This window comes from Photinus pyralis, unplaced genomic scaffold (assembly GCF_008802855.1).
Source record: "Photinus pyralis isolate 1611_PpyrPB1 unplaced genomic scaffold, Ppyr1.3 Ppyr1.4_LG7, whole genome shotgun sequence".
In the NCBI taxonomy this organism is placed as follows: Eukaryota; Metazoa; Arthropoda; class Insecta; order Coleoptera; family Lampyridae; genus Photinus; species Photinus pyralis.
Genome location: NW_022170738.1, coordinates 19,169,387 through 19,186,955, shown reverse-complemented (window position 1 = coordinate 19,186,955; position 17,569 = coordinate 19,169,387). Strand labels below are relative to the sequence as shown.

At 33.6% G+C, this 17,569-nt stretch overlaps 4 protein-coding genes across 5 annotated transcripts in view; 2 read left to right on the top strand and 2 right to left on the bottom strand.

The window, feature by feature from the left end:
• Positions 1 to 1,998: 1,998 nt before the first annotated feature.
• LOC116176969 (vesicular integral-membrane protein VIP36) lies at positions 1,999 to 4,324 on the bottom strand. Its single transcript, XM_031495817.1, has 6 exons — positions 4,134 to 4,324; positions 3,965 to 4,080; positions 3,716 to 3,913; positions 3,504 to 3,666; positions 3,286 to 3,452; positions 1,999 to 2,844 (listed from the first exon to the last, which is right to left on the bottom strand). The coding sequence occupies exons 1-6, from the start codon at positions 4,249 to 4,251 to the stop codon at positions 2,629 to 2,631; spliced, it is 978 nt and encodes a 325-aa protein (XP_031351677.1). The 5' UTR covers positions 4,252 to 4,324; the 3' UTR covers positions 1,999 to 2,628.
• Positions 4,325 to 6,720: 2,396 nt separating this feature from the next.
• Positions 6,721 to 10,562, top strand: LOC116176749 (BTB/POZ domain-containing protein KCTD9). Its single transcript, XM_031495508.1, has 4 exons — positions 6,721 to 6,948; positions 6,995 to 7,775; positions 9,985 to 10,208; positions 10,257 to 10,562. The coding sequence occupies exons 1-4, from the start codon at positions 6,895 to 6,897 to the stop codon at positions 10,371 to 10,373; spliced, it is 1,176 nt and encodes a 391-aa protein (XP_031351368.1). The 5' UTR covers positions 6,721 to 6,894; the 3' UTR covers positions 10,374 to 10,562.
• Positions 10,563 to 11,699: 1,137 nt separating this feature from the next.
• Positions 11,700 to 17,569, bottom strand: part of LOC116176751 (serine-arginine protein 55-like) — a 25,640-nt gene continuing 19,770 nt past the window's right edge. For both annotated transcript variants that reach the window (XM_031495512.1, XM_031495513.1), the window contains one exon: positions 11,700 to 12,108. In XM_031495512.1, coding sequence (XP_031351372.1) covers positions 11,701 to 12,108 — 408 coding nt within the window. In that variant the 3' untranslated portion in view covers position 11,700. The remainder of the gene's footprint in view (positions 12,109 to 17,569) is intronic.
• LOC116176748 lies at positions 14,750 to 16,385 on the top strand (the record flags this gene model as incomplete). The annotated part of the gene is given in 3 exon segments (XM_031495507.1): positions 14,750 to 15,086; positions 15,143 to 15,413; positions 15,474 to 16,385. Coding segments are annotated over 3 exon segments (1,394 nt in total), but the record flags the coding sequence as incomplete, so codon positions are not given.

Genomic DNA, 17,569 nt, shown 5'->3' with positions numbered 1-17,569 from the left:
TTTTTCCTTTAATAAGAGGTTTTCGTAAAATCCATGGTGGGAAGTTTTCAAATGAACACCCTGTATATGGTTTTGTGTTATGTACCGATGATATGGCAGAACACAATCAAACATATTGCATAATTAGGTGCTATCTAACTGCCCTATTCCCGAATTAAATGCTCCTTTTTTTAAAAATTATTACATGTTTTGCCAGGTTCATATGAACTCGGCAGAACACTACCTCAAAAAACTGAGAAAATGAAAAGTGAACTAACTATAATTAAGTGCCCTATTCCCGAATTAAATGCTCCTTATAAGCGCAAGTCACATTTATGTCGCCCTGCCCTGCTCATTTTTATGAAATGTTAAATGTGTGGAAATGGGCTTCACTACGCTGTACCATTTTATCTTTGTAGGTCGTTGAGTCAATATTTCAATAAATACATTCTCAAAAGATCTTGGCTTCTCTCCGTTTTGCGATCCGCGACCTAAAACATGTAGGTAACAAAGTAGGATAAAAATATCAAGATTTCTATAATTTTACATTTAGTCTATTCAACATGTGAAAATTGACTGGGAATTAATATACCTACTAAAGATATTATTAAAATCTTAATTCTTGAATATTATTGTCTTAAGATAAAATGGAATTAAAAATTAGTAACTGCGAAATAAATTGTTTATCCTTGGACCAAGCATTTGAAAAGGCTTGGTCTAAGGATCCCGTGCGTACCCAATTTTGTGGTTTTGCGCATGCGCAGTGTCAAAAATTTCGTTTAACGCATGTGCGATGCAAACTTATTTATGAAGATATTTAAACGTTGTAAAAATATTGTTTTGCGCATGCGCAATGCCAACTGGAATCTTTATATTTCGTAATTTAAAGGATCTATAGTACCTATATACAGGGTGGTGACTTGCGTAACGCATCATAGGGATTTCAATGTAAAATTCATAACATTCGATTATTGGCTCCCCAAATTATTTTAGAGCAAAAATGTATTAAGCTTTTTTGTAGAAAAAAATTTTTTACGTCAATCAACCGTATTAGCTGTCAATTTTTTGCATAATAAAGACGGAAAATTGGAAAAATAAAACCCGTAGCTTTTTCAATAATCTGTGATGCCATTGAATTTTATAATACAAAAACTACGCCAATATCCGTCATCCCATGGAATGTCTGCTATAAAATAAATCAAATTCTATGTATCAAAAATTTTATATTTAGAGCAGCGAATATAAAGAAAGACAAATTACTAAAAACGGTTTCCTAATATAACAATTTACAATAAATGTTCGAATAAGTCTGCACTGCAAGACAGTAACAAAGTCGATCATAAAATCTATTTCGAACTGCTGCTAATTGATAATAACTGGATATCTTTTTGTTTTAGAAAATACCATGGCAGATTATTGAAAAAGGTGCGGGTTTTATTTTTCCAATTTTCCGTCTTTATATGAAAAATATTGAAAACTAATACGGTTGATTGGCGCAAAAAAATAATACATTTTTGCTCTAAAATGATTTGTGGAGCCAATAATCGCATGTTATGAATTTTACATTGAAATCCCTGATGCGTTACGCAAGTTTCAATGAAATCTTGTAATGGTACTGTCGGTTACACCCAAAATTGACACCAACCTTCATATTTTAAACTGAACCCCACATGTAGGTGTACTTTCTGATACGGATTAATTTTACATGTACTTATGATGAATTGATTTATTGAATGTGATGTGGGGGATATCATTTTATAATTATTACATTCAGGAGTAGTATCACGAATACCTACTAAAAGCGGTTTGCAAAAAAATTGGCACGTCGGCTCCACTAGGGCAAATGAACACAATCTTCGGACAGTAAACTATAGGTAGTCTTAAAATGCTATGTGTATACTATGCAAATGTTGAAATGTTCATAAAATAGGTCGAAAGAATTTACTTCAGTCTCCAGTGTACACTTCTGCTAATAACTGTAAATGTAAAAGAACCCTCTGACGACAATAAACCAAATCCTATATTAAAATTTATTTATTTTACCCAATCACAAAATATTTTTGGCCATACTTATCTGTTAATTAAACACAGTCTATAAAAACCAACAGACTTACATACCTTAATGCTAATATGTACAATACATTAACAGGAATAAATTCATCTTGTTTTCGTATGGATGTGAGGGTAAATTCTTGCACTTCACAGGTATCAACGTTTGTGAACTAGAATTAGTAATGCAAAAATATTTCGTTTCTACTTAGCTGTACATAAATTATTCTTTATAATTATACAATAGTTCTATCAATAGAATCGATATTAATAATTAATATCTCATTCATACAGTCCCAATTCTCAAATGCATAGCAGGTATCCTTACGTAAATGAATAACAATGAAAATTGTTTTACTGACAACCATGGTTTAATTAAAAAGTCTTATTACTCCGCAGTTATAGCAATTATCAAGCTGGTATACTACTTTGCCACTAAGGAATGTCTGGGAATCTGTTGTTAAAAGCTCATCTCAAATGCTAATAGATACTTTCATTAAAAAAAACTAATAAGGCAGAGACATTCTTCAGTGGCAAAGAGTTTCAAAACAAAACACTGTTCACTTTGGCTTATTAAAAAAAGTCTGTATTTATTGGCACTTAATAGAATCTTCTCCTACCATGCTCTTGCTGCTTCTGGTAAAACATGATACCGATAACAACACATGCTACAACCGCTATACACCCGATCATCATCAACAAAAATATTTTAATCCCAGACAACGAGGATGGTTTCGGATCTTCAGTGTGATCACGTGGCGGTTCAAAATAGGTTGCCGATGGTAAAATTCCCGATCTGTCTTCATTACTGTGAGGCTGAAAAGGGTTGGTTAATATTCAAATGTTACTATAATGTTAACACTGAAACAGTTGAATAACACCAAGAAATCTACATAACAATTACTATTAACTTGCTTAACTCAAGACATAGTATGACATTTCTTTATAATTGTTAGTCTCTGTCTCTAGACGATATTTGTCTTGAGAAATGGATCACATTGAAATATACAGGGTGTCTGGATCACATTCAAATACACAGGGTGTCTCACGATAAATGCAGGCTATATACAACTTGAAATCTGAATATTTCGAAAATTTGACAGTATACTAATGTCGATTTCCGTAAAATATTTTGAAGTTCTGAAGTCTCCTTTTCGAGATATAGGTTGCCAGTAATTATCATGAGACACCCTGTATGTAGAATTTGATTTGGTGTTTTTTTCGTTCAGCTCTTGTTAAGAGAAATACAAAACTTACATCATCCGGTAAATCAAGTTCGTAGAAACGAATTGATAAGATATCATGATTATCTGATAAATCACCGGTCGTAGAACTAACGCCGATAAAATAACCGGTTGGAAGTTTTATACCTTTAACTTGGAAACACTCCTTCCACGCCGCCTTGTTTTCTATATCTGTAGACACTATAACAGTTTTATTTGGTAATTAATTTATCTCAGTGCGAGCGAGAGAACCTGTTAAAACGTCCCTTTCATACTTAATGGAAATATGCGTATCATGCTCCAGATTTCTAAACTTCGCTTCACATCCAGCAACCTGCGTATGCGTACCATCTCTATCATGATCATAATGTAAAGTTCCATTGTTCACCATCGCCGAAATGTACGGATGTTGATGCTGCAAAAACATAAGAAAAAAACTACGCATTAAATACGTTAATATTTACATTGTGTGGGCCATTGTGATTACTGTAGGTATCTAATATAACTGCAAGACCGTGGAAGAAGTCTTTATTTCCAAACACCGGACCCGCTTCCATACGATCTCTAGCATACCAAATTGCTAAACCGTCGCCGAAAAGATCTTTACCTTTTCCGTGCACCTTATAATGTACTTGTAAGTCCCAGTTCCGTACAAATACGGGCTAAAATGTGGCGGTATTAAATATAGTAATTTAACGTTAACTAGACCTTACAATGGTATTCCACACTGCTCCAGTTTTAGACTGCAAATCGGGGGTGACTCGAATATAATTATTAGTTACCATTGTGCTACCCATAAAGTCCCAAAACGGGATACCCATCCCAGACGCTTTAATTTAAATAAGAATGTAAATATTGCAAGGAACGTTGTATTTGCTTTACCTTGATAAGGTTTTATTAAAGAATGCTCTCGTTTCATATAATCTCTGGTGTTCCATTCTGCCTTAATGAGACTAAATAAAATTGATAAAGAAATTGTTATAATTATTTGTACATTCATAATTATTTAAATAAAAGTTGCCGACTACTCTAAGGTTGACGTATCACAAAAATTGAAAAATTACATATCATATTCCCTTCTGAAGTTAGCCACAAGAGTACGCACAGGCGCGTTCTGAAACAACTGTGTATTTAGGCAGCGATCAGCAACCAGTAGTGATGGGACAACTTTAGTGGAAAACTGCTGCGTTTGGAGTTGATGAATTTGGACTTTCTGCCAGTCCGCCCGTCTGTGTATTAGTGTATATGATAACTCGCGAATAGTTTCGAATTTTCAAATTCTGTTTTCAATATTATGTTTGTCATCACCCAAGAAAGAACTGAATTAGATTTTCAGTGACTCAGTATAAAGCTCGTTTGTAACGATCACTTATTTAGTCTAATTTTTAGTCCTTTTTTTCTTCAATAAAGATAATGCTATCCTAAAAATGTCATAAATGATGAAACTGTATGTAACATTCCATAATATTGTCAATTTTTTAGTACCAGTAAAATATAAACATTTGTACATAACCTATGTTATATTAAATCTGGAGACTAAATATTTATCTTCTGTAAACTAAGGTCTCTATCTACTGTCAACGTATTATAGTGAGCTTTAAAAAATTGATCAAAGTTGATGTATGAAATGTTCAATTTTTTTGTTCCTAAAAAAATTATTTAAAAATTGACTAAATAAGTGATCGTTACAAACGGGCTTAAGTGAACTGTGACAAAAAACTGAATGTCTATATAAAATGTTCATGATAACACGTGCACATTTCACCCGCACCGTCCGCACGCTCTCTAATCTCTCACCTCCTTATCTGTTTTTCGGCATTTTTGTTGCAATGTATAATGGCACGCACATTGATGCACAACATTTACAACTCAGCAGAGTATGACGGTGAATGTTCACAGGTCCGTTGATGACGTCACATATAACTTGAAGCGAGCAACAATTAAATACGAACATAGGGATCTGGATCTGGCTATCCTATTGGTATAGCATAGCATCCTTGCCTACGGTAAAATGTAAGCCGGATTTATAGTTCCGTAGCAGTAAGAACGGAACCGTAAAATCTTACGTTAACGAAAATTATACGATTTATAGTTACCGCCGTAGTGGTAAGAGATGAGCTTGCGTATTAGTGCGAAACGAATTTTGCCATTGTATGTCATCTGTCAGTAAGAGTAACGTGCATTTCAAAATAATAATAACCAACAAAGTGTCAATAATTATTGTAAATAAACGAAACGAACGTCAGGATAAACTGAACTGTTTGAGTGATCCGAGTACTATCGAAGACAAGCGGGTTAGCACGATTTACCGTAAGAAATAAAATTTGGGCATTTCCTACGTACCGTAACCGTTCTAACGCAACGTTAACGCGAATTATAAATGTTCACACCAAACAAGTAGGGTTTAATTCCAAACGTTACGGTACGGTGTTGCGGGTACGGAACTATAAATTCAGCTGTAGTTGGGTGATGTGTAGCGCATGGTCCTAAGTGTGTGGCTCTATACAAATACAGGGTGAGCTTTTTAAGTAACTTCCACTATAGGGATCTCGTAAACCGTAAGAGATACAAAGTATGTAGCTCTACAAATAGCAAAGTTTTGGCAAAAAAAACGGATAAAAATGCCATTTTCAAAGATATCAAAAAATATATCTTAGTGACTTTTTCTCAGCTTTCCGATGACTAAAATAAAATTTTTAGGACTTTAGGACATTAACTTTGTTATTTCTTGTGGACGGCATATTGGATTTTGGTGTCACTCGGCAGAGAAAAAGGTTAAAAAATCGGCGATACCAAATAATTAGTATTTTATTTGGAAATATAAAATATTGCCATAAGAAATACATTGTAAATGTTATACAGGGTATTATATTATTTACTCTATAGCATTAATTAATAGAAAAAATACAAATATATAACTGACCTAAAAAGTTCATATGAACATAGGTCCGTTTCATTACCGATGTACAGGGTGTTTCACGATTTTTCCCTATTACATTACTGTAGTGTTCGAGAAATTTCGCTTAAATTTGTAATGTTACACTGAAGGGATTACATCATTGGTCATCTAAATGGTATGGAGAATCTACAGACTGATACTGTTTGAGGGTTCATGTTCCATTATTTTCGTATTCGTGATCGTTTTCGAGGAAAAAAGTAAAAATCAATGAAAGTAAAATTTTTAAATTGGTACAGTATAGACTCTGACTTTATTTGGATAATCTCTTGTATTTATGTCTTGATAGTTTGTATTTGTAAACAATTAAACATATGTAAGCGTGAAATTATATTTATAACTAAGCGGTTGCAGACTTTTAGTAATAAGCCACATTTTAAGTAGCCTGTTACGTATGTACATCATATTTAATAACACCCTGTATATGCAATGCCTAGTGTACACGTTCTGGAATCTGATTCGTTGATTTTCAAACTTCCTAATTCGTTGATCTTATTTGTTTTGTGTCAGTGTCAAGTCAATAGATAACCTCAATGTAGATAGTAGATCAAACAAAATTAAATATTTACTTTCAAAATGTAAGAATAATTTAAACTCCTGTTTATTATTTTTTTAAGTTGTATCATTGTTGATGAGGTGCATTAGTTAGAAATTAATAAGCATAGATACGCAGCTTGTTCATAAAACATGCTGGACAGACGTGTAACCATTCTCAAAAATGGTGAAACCACTGGAGGAAAAGTATGTTTTCAATTTCAAACATTTTACATATAAAGGTCCATTACAGGTGTTTTTGGTGCCACAATCCCTGGATGAGTTCCTCAGTCAGATATTTTTAAAATTTAACTTTGTTGCACGCAAGCTGTTTACTTCTCAAGGTGGCGAAATTGATCACGTTGACCTAATTCGAGATAATGATATTTTGTACATATCAAGTGGGGAGGACTTCATACCGTCATCGAGGGCAAATGTTAGTTCTAAAACTAATTCAGATTGGGTCACGCTAAATGTCGGTGGAAAATACTTCACCTCCTCGAAAAGTACGCTAATAAAAAAAGAACCTTGTAGCATGTTAGCTAGAATGTTTGCTGAAAATCATGGCAGTTACTTATTTACACCTAGTGATATCGACGCAAACAAAGCATACTTAATTGATCGCAGCCCTACGTACTTTGAACCTATATTAAACTATTTAAGAAGCGGGCAGCTTATTTACGATAGTAACGTGAACCCGGAAGGCATACTGGAGGAGGCTCGTTTTTTTGGAATCGAATCTGTGATTCCCATACTCGAACAAATAGTACAAGTACATAAGACACCGCGCGATGAATTACCTTTAACGAGGCGGGATGTTATCGACGCCTTAATTAAATGTCCGTATTCTGCCGAATTACGGTTTCAAGGTGTTAATTTGGCTGGTGCCGATTTAAGCAAACTAGATCTCCGAAATATCAACTTTAAATATGCAAATCTGCACGGTTGCATGCTGATGGGTTCGAATTTAAGTTGGTGTTGTTTGGAACGTGCCGATTTATCGCATGCAGTTTTAGATGGAGCTCATCTTTTAGGTAGGAGGAAAGGTCACTGTTGTATTCATGTCAGTAGGGTTATTTTGACATTTCCGAGTGTGAGAAACTTTCTTATAAAAATTTGTATTCACTACTTTTATCTCGACTTTTATAATTATGGAGACATTTAATTTTTTGGGAATTTGATACTAAGTACCTATCTTATAAAGATTTGATTTGGTTTTTTAAAGTATACATAGCGCATATGTATATATTTAACCCGCCGTTGCTTGCTACCTCTAATTTATCACCGTGACTTTTAATGGAACCCTCTGTATATTATTACATATTTGGATTCCTTGGTCAATTTTAGTGTAACTTTATGTATTACACATGATGTTTAAAATGGGTCATTTAGCTGCAATTTAAATTTTTTATTAAATGGAACTACTAAGTTTTTTTTATCGGATCAAATGTAGGATTTTATTACCTTTTTAACAATATAAGCATGTCGATATTTATCTTTTACATATTTTTTGTAATTCAACAATTTCTAATAATTCAGTGTTTTTCGATTTCCAAAGCCTCTCAGTAATTCATAGGCCGTTAAAAATTATAAACAATTGAATTTATAAAAAACTTACTGCAAATAAAATAAAACAAAAACTGAAAAAAATCAAAATAAAAAGTTTAAATAAATATAAGAGAAAAATAATTATTTAAATAAATGTTCAAGACCACACCTCCCAGGAAACCACATTTCTTCTACAATGTGCACCGGAACATTTTGAAGAAGAGCAAAACAGTATTTAAAAATAACTAAAAAAAACCGTTTAAAATATGTTATTCAAATTCCATTTTTCTAACACAACAATCAACAACAGAATTATAAATGCTAATAAACTAAACTGACAGATGTTATTTCATTGTATTTTGTGTTAATATTTTCTAATATGGCTTTCTATTCAAATTGATTTATTTATAAGTGCACGCATTGGTTTAAATGCAAATTCATTATTTTATCTTTTAAAATGGGCTACGACAAACATTTGATTGGTGTTCTTAATTTTTAACCTACTGATTACTGAGAGGCTTTAAAAATCGCAAAAACACAGAATTATTAGAAATTGTTGAATTACAAAAAATTGGTAAGAGATACTTACCGGCATGCTTATATCGTTAGAAAGGTAATAAAATTTTACATTTCATGCAATAGAAAAAACTTCGTAGTTCCATTTAAAAAAATCAAGTTACCTCTGATTGAAATTTTGGAAATTGACAGAGTGATTTCTTTTAACACAAAAGAAGTGTAACTTATAGTAACTACAATTTTTTATTCTTGTAAATTTTTCGTATCACAAATACTTTTGAAGTTATTTTGAAAAAAAAAAGTAATTTCTCAAAATTTCAAAAATTTTTTACACTTCAAAACTACATTTTTTCAAAAATAAGCACTTTGCACCGGTCAAACTTACAGATTATATAAACAATACATAAACTGTAAAGCGGTAACGCTTCATTACAATTGGGGTGCTAATTAGGGTGTGATTTCATCGATTTTTTTTTACAAAAAAAAAGGACCAACTTTATTTTGAGCGTAACTCACTTAGTTTTGATGCTAGGAACTTTTCTGAAAAACAAAAAAAAAGGTTTTTTCAAACACTTTAAAAAAGTATTCATAAGTTTTCCCCGAAAAGTGCTTCATTTTTTGGTTATTTCACGTTGAAGTACTCGATTTGGAATTTGACAAATGAGAACCTACTTTTCATGAGCTACAACAACTTTGCTTCTACTGGGTCTACAGATATAGACCATGTTTTTTTATAAGCGATATTTTTGCTAAGAATACTTTTTTCGATACAATACTTACTTTTAGAGTTATTTGCGAAAAACCATCTGAAAACGTGTTTTTTTTTGTTGAAAAATGAACATTTTCACCCGCAAATAACTCGAATCCTATTGACTTAGTGAAAAAGCTCTATAGAACAAAAGTTGCTTAGAATGACTCAATTTATCAATTTCCGGACTTATTTTGAACGTATTTATTTTTTCCGCCCGAGAAGGGGTGGCATTCACCCCCCAAGTAAAAGCAACCCTGGACTCAAGTTCACCTTTGAAGTAGAGGGTAAGAGGAACCTAAATCCAAATTTTCAAGCAAATCCGTCGAGGCGCGAAAAATTACACGCCAAAACGGTCATTTATGGCCTATAAGTTTTTTTTGTTTTCTGTCTTTTTACACAAATAAGTACATTTTGATTTTGTTCGGCAGGTGTTAAAAGCTTATGCGCTAATATGGAGTGTGCTCAATTAAAAAGTTGCAACTTTGAAGATCCCGCCGGCAGTAGAGCAAACATGGAAGGTGTTAACTTAAAGGGTGCCAATCTGGAGGGTAGCGATATGGCAGGCGTTAATTTGCGAGTTGCTACACTAAAAAATGCCAATCTGAAAAATTGCGATTTACGGGCCGCAGTTTTAGCTGGTGCAAATTTGGAGGTGACAAGTTTGTCTAACCGTTTGGCGTTGTAATTTATTCTTTTTTAGAACTGTGATTTGTCTGGAAGTGACTTGCACGAGGCAAATCTGCGTGGAGCAAATTTGAAAGATGCCGCCTTCGAGTTAATGCTCACACCTTTACACATGTCACAAACAATTCGCTAAATTGTGACTCGCAGTATTATGTCAAGTCTAATCTACTTTAATGTGTTATATTGTATATTTTGTGTTAATTTTATATAGACTGTTATAAACAACTTTAATATTAAGTCTGATTTCGATTCTCAAAAAAATGTTACTTAATTCAGGTTGAATAAAATGAAACTGAAGAGAAACTGCCCATGCGTAACATAACAATATTGTTTTAGTGCGTCTCAATTTTTGTTAATTAAAAAAATACTCCAGTACCCCAGAAGATGTGCACCGTTAAGGAAAAATATGTTCCAACTTCCAGGTAATAAATCCGTATTAAATTTTTTAACTCCATATAATTTGGAAGCAATTGATATTTTTGATACAAGACGACCAACGGATATAATTTTTTGGTTATGATTATAAGAGTTTGAATCATCTTTCCTGTAATGGTTATTTTGTAGCAGCAGTAAAAAAACAATTGAGAATTTGCAAGGGTGTCGGTTTTACAAACTCATTATAACCTAAATTATCCTTCCACTGCCTCAGTTCATTAGATAGATAGATAGAACTTTATTGCTCTTGAAGTACAAAGTATACTTATAGCAACTGAACTGAGTTAAGTTTTTGCTTACTATACCTAACAAAAAAACAATAATAATTAGCTTCATTATAAATAACACAAAATAAATGTAACCTAGCAATTATAGTTATTAATATGGTTATAAAATTTGATCATTAATTTAAAATAAAGCTCCTTAAGCGAAGAATATCTAAAAAGTAATGGACTACAGCTTTCACATTATCTTTTGATATATCATTAAGAAAATATGGGTTTTCACAGTTACTAACAATTTCCGTATCCAAGGTTAGATCCTATCTATCAGTTTATTATACACTAGCAGACCGCGTAACTGGCAATGTCCCGCTCCCGGATGCGATATAAGCTCGATTTCGCCGCCTCACCTCGCCCATGATGTTTGGCTACTAGATGAGACGTAAGCTCAGGCAATTTATTATATCAGAAACCTTCGCGGACATACGTTCAACCAATCATTCCTCGTAATCGGATGAATGATTTAGGCAAACATAAAGAGACATGGATACATTCATTTTTATTTATACCTATAGGTAGATATAAGAATAACAAATTAAAAAGTAAAAATGACTAAGTACGAGGTGGGCCAAAAGAAGTCATTCTCATTTTTTTTTTAATGAAAAACTTCGATTATGTGTTTTGATTATGTTTATATCGTTGGTCTAGCGCACAAGGTGCTAAGTGAAAAATAGGCAATTTGCATACTAAAATAAAATAATAAAACTGCTCTGTCAATTAAAATAAGTTTTGTTTTTGAACTAATTATTTATTTTTTTTTTGTAAACTGTACACAACTGTATCATAATACAATTGAAAAAATTTGAATAAATCCTTAACTTCTTCATTACCTAATATAATAAATGAAAACACCTGCATTATAAGTTGTGATGATTCACTTAATCGGCACACTTGATCCCAGATAACATTATTTCCTTTACGATAAGATTCACCTGCATTCTTCCACCAAGGCTTTTTCAAGGAAGCGCATCGATAGAACGTTGTCGATATTTTTGGCTTTGCCCCGCATGGCATGGGCGGTGAGGGAGTCGAATAGAAGGTGGTCGGTGGCGGAAGGTCTTCTTCTGGCAGTAACAACAGGTCGAAGCTGTCGGCGAAATTGCTATAATCGCAGGGGGGTGTGAAGCCTGCCGATGGAACTATTTGAGGCATCTGAAATATATGGTTTATTTATTAGTACTTTTGGTCGAAATAACTCATGTTGCAAAAAATATCACTTAACACCTGTGTGCGCTAGACCGATATGAACCTTTAGAATTTTATTGGTCAAGTCGAGACACGATTATTCCGCGTTCTTGGAGAGTGTATCGCTCCATGGCTTGTTCACTTGTATTCTAAACCTGTCTAGTTCACAAATGTCAAAACAGATTTGACATCGGCCGCCATTTGCAAAAATAAGAGCATCTTCCAATAGGGTGATTTCTTTTGGCCCACCTAGTATATTCGTGTTCTGTTTTACAATAAACGAAACGAATGCAGTATTGTTGGCGCTGCTGGGGGCTTGCTAAGGTTTTGTATGCGCCGTTCCACCCCGTTGTACACGCTGATGCACACCATTTATTAGAGTTGCCAACCGCGCAACATTTACAAGAAGGGGAAAGCGGTTTGCGCGTCTCGGAGACCAATAAACTAACAATTTTCGTATTATAGTCATGTGGGATATATAACTGCAGTGACCACATTAGTTATGACACCTAATGCTGGGACTATTCTGGAACTCAACTATTCAACTATAGGGTGGGAATTCCCGCACGAGGGCCCATACTTCTACCTTTTCCAGGCGCGTAACTCTGCTAAGACAAAAATTCGTGGGTTTTGAATTTATGTGCGATATGAGTTATATCACAATTTACTAATTTCTACACGTTCCGTGGTTTTATAATTTGAATCAAACATTGTACCCCAACCAATTCTTTGTTTTTACTTGCTTTGTGTATGTAATTTATATTTATCATGCTTTATTATCAACCATTTAATGAAACTAATTACCTTGCACATTGACCACATTTTCAATATTAGTTATAAAGTCACTAAATATAGAAAGTACCGCAATCCATTGGGCTCGTGTTAGAGAGAGAACGCATGATTTTTGCCCAAAAATGGCGGAAGTTACCAGATTCTAGTAACTTTAATGTTAGGGATTGTTCCACCTGTTTGGAGATATCTGTATATATTTTTATAAAACATGACAGTACTATGAAGTTAGGTTATAAAAAATTACAGCTATTCAGATTTTATTTGTCAATTTTTTTAAGTTGGCAGCAAATTTGCCCAAAAATGGCGGATGATTGCGGTACTTTCTATATCTAGTGACTTTAAAAACCTAATGTTTTTCTTTGTGATTTGTTTTACAAAATAAAGACGTACGATCAATTGAAATTAAATAAAATTAATTATTTAAAGCAGCCAAAATTACTTGTGAGATCGATAATTTAAACTTCGCTAATAAAATACTGACCTGTATTACCAAAAATGCGCTTTAATCATGCATATGCTGATTTACAACTTGTTTAATAAAATTGAAAGATAGGTTATGTGATTTCCCAATAAAAAGTGACAATATGGATTAAATAATTTCAAATCAAGTGTCAACGTCCAGGTTGTTAAACCTTCAGTAAAATTGACACCAACATAACGACAGTAAAGCCCATCACACAATGAAAAAAATAAGGAATATGAAATATGGAATAAGAAATAGTGACGCCGTAGATACACGCAAAACACAACAAACAAATAGCAACAGACTATAAGCCAATCAGAACACCATGCCGTTTGAATTTATGTCATTATAATGGCAGTTAAATGTAAGGCAATAGCAGGCTAATTGCACCGACCGATCAAATATAATTCCAACTTCCAAGTTCATAACTTCCCAAAAACAACACCTCATACTTGTTTTATTTTAGGTTTACAAGATAAAATAATAAATATAGAATACGCGTGCGCGCCTCTTCTAATGTCATTGGTTCGCAATATGAATAAAAAAAAGGAATAAAAATTCGACTGAACGAAAATATTTTTTTTTAATTTCCTAGGCTTATTTCATATTTCAATGTTGTGTGCAAATCCATAAAGATCAGTAGATTAAAAATTGTTATTCATTATTTCTTATTCCTTATTTTTTGCATTGTATGATGGGCTTTACTTTTTATTTGACCAATTGAACGTCAGTTTGACATGTCGGGAGTTTAGGGTCATATTAGATGACCATTTTTTAAACGTTGCCGATGGCCGTTTGCACCGACAAATTTTAGCGGCGCTTTAAGCGTAGCTTAAAATCCATGACAACCATTGTCTCAATAATCGTTGCCATGATTTTAAGCTACACTTAAGCTAAGCGCCGCTTAAATTTGTCCGTGCAAACCGCCACGAATTGACTTTATTTCGCTGTTCTTGTAGTGTGAAGTTAGCGTACAACCTGGGGGTTTATAAGTACACTACAACCACGAACTTATAAATTAAGATGGACTGCTAATGCTGAATTGACAAATGACACCTACATGGGGGCAGCCATGATGTGCACTTACTTGGAGCGAAATTCAAATCAACTAATAAACAAGCATTAACCTCACGTTTTCTAAATAAATTACTGTGACACATGTCATCTTCCAAGGCTGCAATAGTCTCAAACCTTGAGCACTATAGTCCGTTTTAAAACTAAGAGGAGCGATTTAAATAGCGCCCGCGAAATATCTGAATTGTGATTGGCTTATACGGCGCCGTTTTTACACAGACGCAATTTCAGGATCTTGACATTTTGACAATTCAGTTGACATCTTTAATCTTTATTCGCTGTGTCATTTGCATTGTGTTGTACGTATTTTATTTAATTTTGCCTTTTTCGTGTGTTTTAAGTCTTGTTCAAATTTCAATTATACAAATCAGTTCTTATTAGAACTAAACCGGGTACCTGTACTTGATGTTGTTGGTGCAAATACTTCGAAATATGGATTCCACGCCAAGTACAAGTAAAGCGAACATTTCACCTGTAAAAAGGCGTACGCGTCTTAATTTGGGGCATTTATCGATCTCAGAAAAGCAGTGCATACTCAACTTATATAAACAGATATTAACTGATGACCCTGGCACAAAGATGGTTACCATTGTTGCAAAAATTGCTGATGCCGCAGGTAAGAAACGAAATACACATTAAATGTTAATTTAACACACACACTTTTTTATATAGGAATTGCAAAATCCACGGTTTACCGAACAATAAAGGAGTATAAGAAAACGGGAGCTGTAACTCCTTCTAAACGTTCGGGGGGTCGCCCACCTTTGGTATCGCAATTTGAGGAAAGCACAAAAACATCAGTTCGTCAAATTATTCACAACTTTTTCTACCACAGTGAACTTCCCACTTTGGACAAAATCTTAAAAGAAATTAATAGTCGTGAGGATTTACCACAAATGTGTCGTTCATCTTTATATAAATTAATGAAGCAAATTAATTTTAAGTAAGTTTTCTTTTATTTATTTTCGAATGTGGTATTAACACGTACATGCATTCTTTACAGATATTTAAAACGCAGTCGTAAAAGTGTTCTAATTGAACGAGACGACATAATAAGATGGAGACGAAAGTATTTAAAAGCTATTAAACAATATAGGAACGAAGGACGAGCCATATATTACTTAGATGAAACATGGTTAAATGAAGGCCATACAAAACAGAAAGTGTGGACTGATGATAACATTCGTACTCGACGACAAACGTTTGTGGAAGGATTGTCTACCGGTTTAAAAAATCCTTCTGGAAAAGGGAAACGTCTCATTATTTTACATGTTGGCTCTGAGAACGGTTTTGTAAACGAGGGTCTACTACTTTTTGAAGGAAGAAAAACATCCGATTATCATGAAGAAATGAATGCGGAAGTGTTTGAAGAATGGTTTGCATCTTTCTTAGTGAAAATTCCTGAAAATGCTGTAATTGTTATGGACAATGCACCATACCACAGCCGAAAGCTGGAAAAGATTCCCACATCGTCATCTCGTAAAAGCCAAATGCAAGAGTGGCTTCAAGCAAAAGATATCGATTTCGATGAAGAAATGGTTCGATCTGAACTTTTACAATTAATTATTTTAAATAAATATAAATTTGATGCATATGCTACTGACGAAATGGCAAGAAGCAAAAACAAAATTGTGTTGAGGTTGCCTCCTTACCACTGTGAGTTAAATCCGATCGAACTAATATGGGCTAAAATAAAAACTGAAGTGGCATCTAAAAATAAAACATTTAAACTAAAAGATGTGAAACAACTTTTTTTAAATGCAGTTGAAAATGTTTCGGTTAGTGATTGGCAAAGGTGTGTAAATCATATTATTAAGGAGGAAGATAAAATGTGTAATTTAGATGGTATAATGGATAACATTATAGAACCATTCATTATTTCAGTTGATACCAATGAGGACAGCAGTTTTGGTGAAAGTTCTGATGAAGGTGGTAACTAAACCATGTTATGTATTAATCCATTAAAGGCTGTTATAAATTCATTGCGAGATTCATTGTTAATTAATTGTAAATAAATAAATCACGTAATTAAATTTACTTTACAATATATTGTAACTATCACCTTTTGATTTTATAAAATGATTGCATTTATGTCTACATAATAATAGTACATTATATACCGCGGGACTGAAGTAGTACTTTTATTTGTTACTCAGTTGTAAACGTTGATTAACAAGACAAAACGCAAACGGGTAAACGTCATGTTTAAACGCTACTGACTTGTAAAACTGACAGCAGACTTGTAAAACTGACAACAGACCTGTAAAAATTTTGCAAGTTAGTAATCTAGTAATTTCATTGGCCAGAATTAATGCGAAGTCTCTATTACATGGATCACATGATATTTTAGACATTTCTTCAAGATCAATTTAAGAACTAATTATTTACGTTTACTATTGTTTACAAATGAGTAACAAATAAAATATTGTACATTATACGCCAGGTAATAGTTTTTACTGGCTCTAGGAGATGACAGGCTCGCCTAACGGCTCGCCAGTCAACTTCTCCTATCGCCAGTAAAAACTCACTTACCTGGCTAATAATGTAAAATACTATTAATCCCGAAGGTAAAGTTTAAAGGGAGGGCCATAATTTACCTGAGGGATTAAGACCACTACTTCAGTCGCAAGGTATATACGATATTTTTCGTACTTCCGAAACTGAAACACTTAATATGTATGGAGTTAGAGAACGCGTTCTTCAAAAAATCGCTACTTAACAAGTTACCATAGGAACGTTGCGTTGGTATAACAATCCCTATGCCATGGTAACAAAAATAATTTGGAAACTGTCATTGCTAGTGTCATAATTTTGGTGGTGGGTGACAAAGGTGTATTTGATATTGATAAAAAGCAGCCAAATTAGGTAAAGAATTGATACCACCGAAATCCAAAAAACTATATGAGCAGCAGTACGATGCGTTTAAGAAGTAGTGCAGCATACAAAATGTGGAACAACCTACTGAAATTGCCTTGTTAGTAATTTCATCCTTCCGGGATTTTCGTCCAAATTTAATCCCGGCGGGACAAAAAGTGACACTTCAGTACTTGTCATAATGGAGTGAAGTTGTCACTTTAGTCTCGGAAGTACGAAAATTAA

Excerpts from the sequence above, each read along its gene's own strand:
- LOC116176749 (XM_031495508.1), top strand. The coding sequence starts at position 6,895 with ATGCTGGACAGACGTGTAACCATTCTCAAAAATGGTGAAACCACTGGA. Across the intron at positions 6,949-6,994 it reads GTGAAACCACTGGAGGAAAA|GTGTTTTTGGTGCCACAATC; the intron begins GTATGTTTTCAA and ends GGTCCATTACAG. Across the intron at positions 7,776-9,984 it reads AGATGGAGCTCATCTTTTAG|GTGTTAAAAGCTTATGCGCT; the intron begins GTAGGAGGAAAG and ends TTTGTTCGGCAG.
- LOC116176969 (XM_031495817.1), bottom strand. The coding sequence starts at position 4,251 with ATGAATGTACAAATAATTATAACAATTTCTTTATCAATTTTATTTAGT. Across the intron at positions 3,453-3,503 it reads TGAAAGGGACGTTTTAACAG|TGTCTACAGATATAGAAAAC; the intron begins GTTCTCTCGCTC and ends AAACTGTTATAG. Across the intron at positions 2,845-3,285 it reads AACTTGATTTACCGGATGAT|CCTCACAGTAATGAAGACAG; the intron begins GTAAGTTTTGTA and ends AACCCTTTTCAG.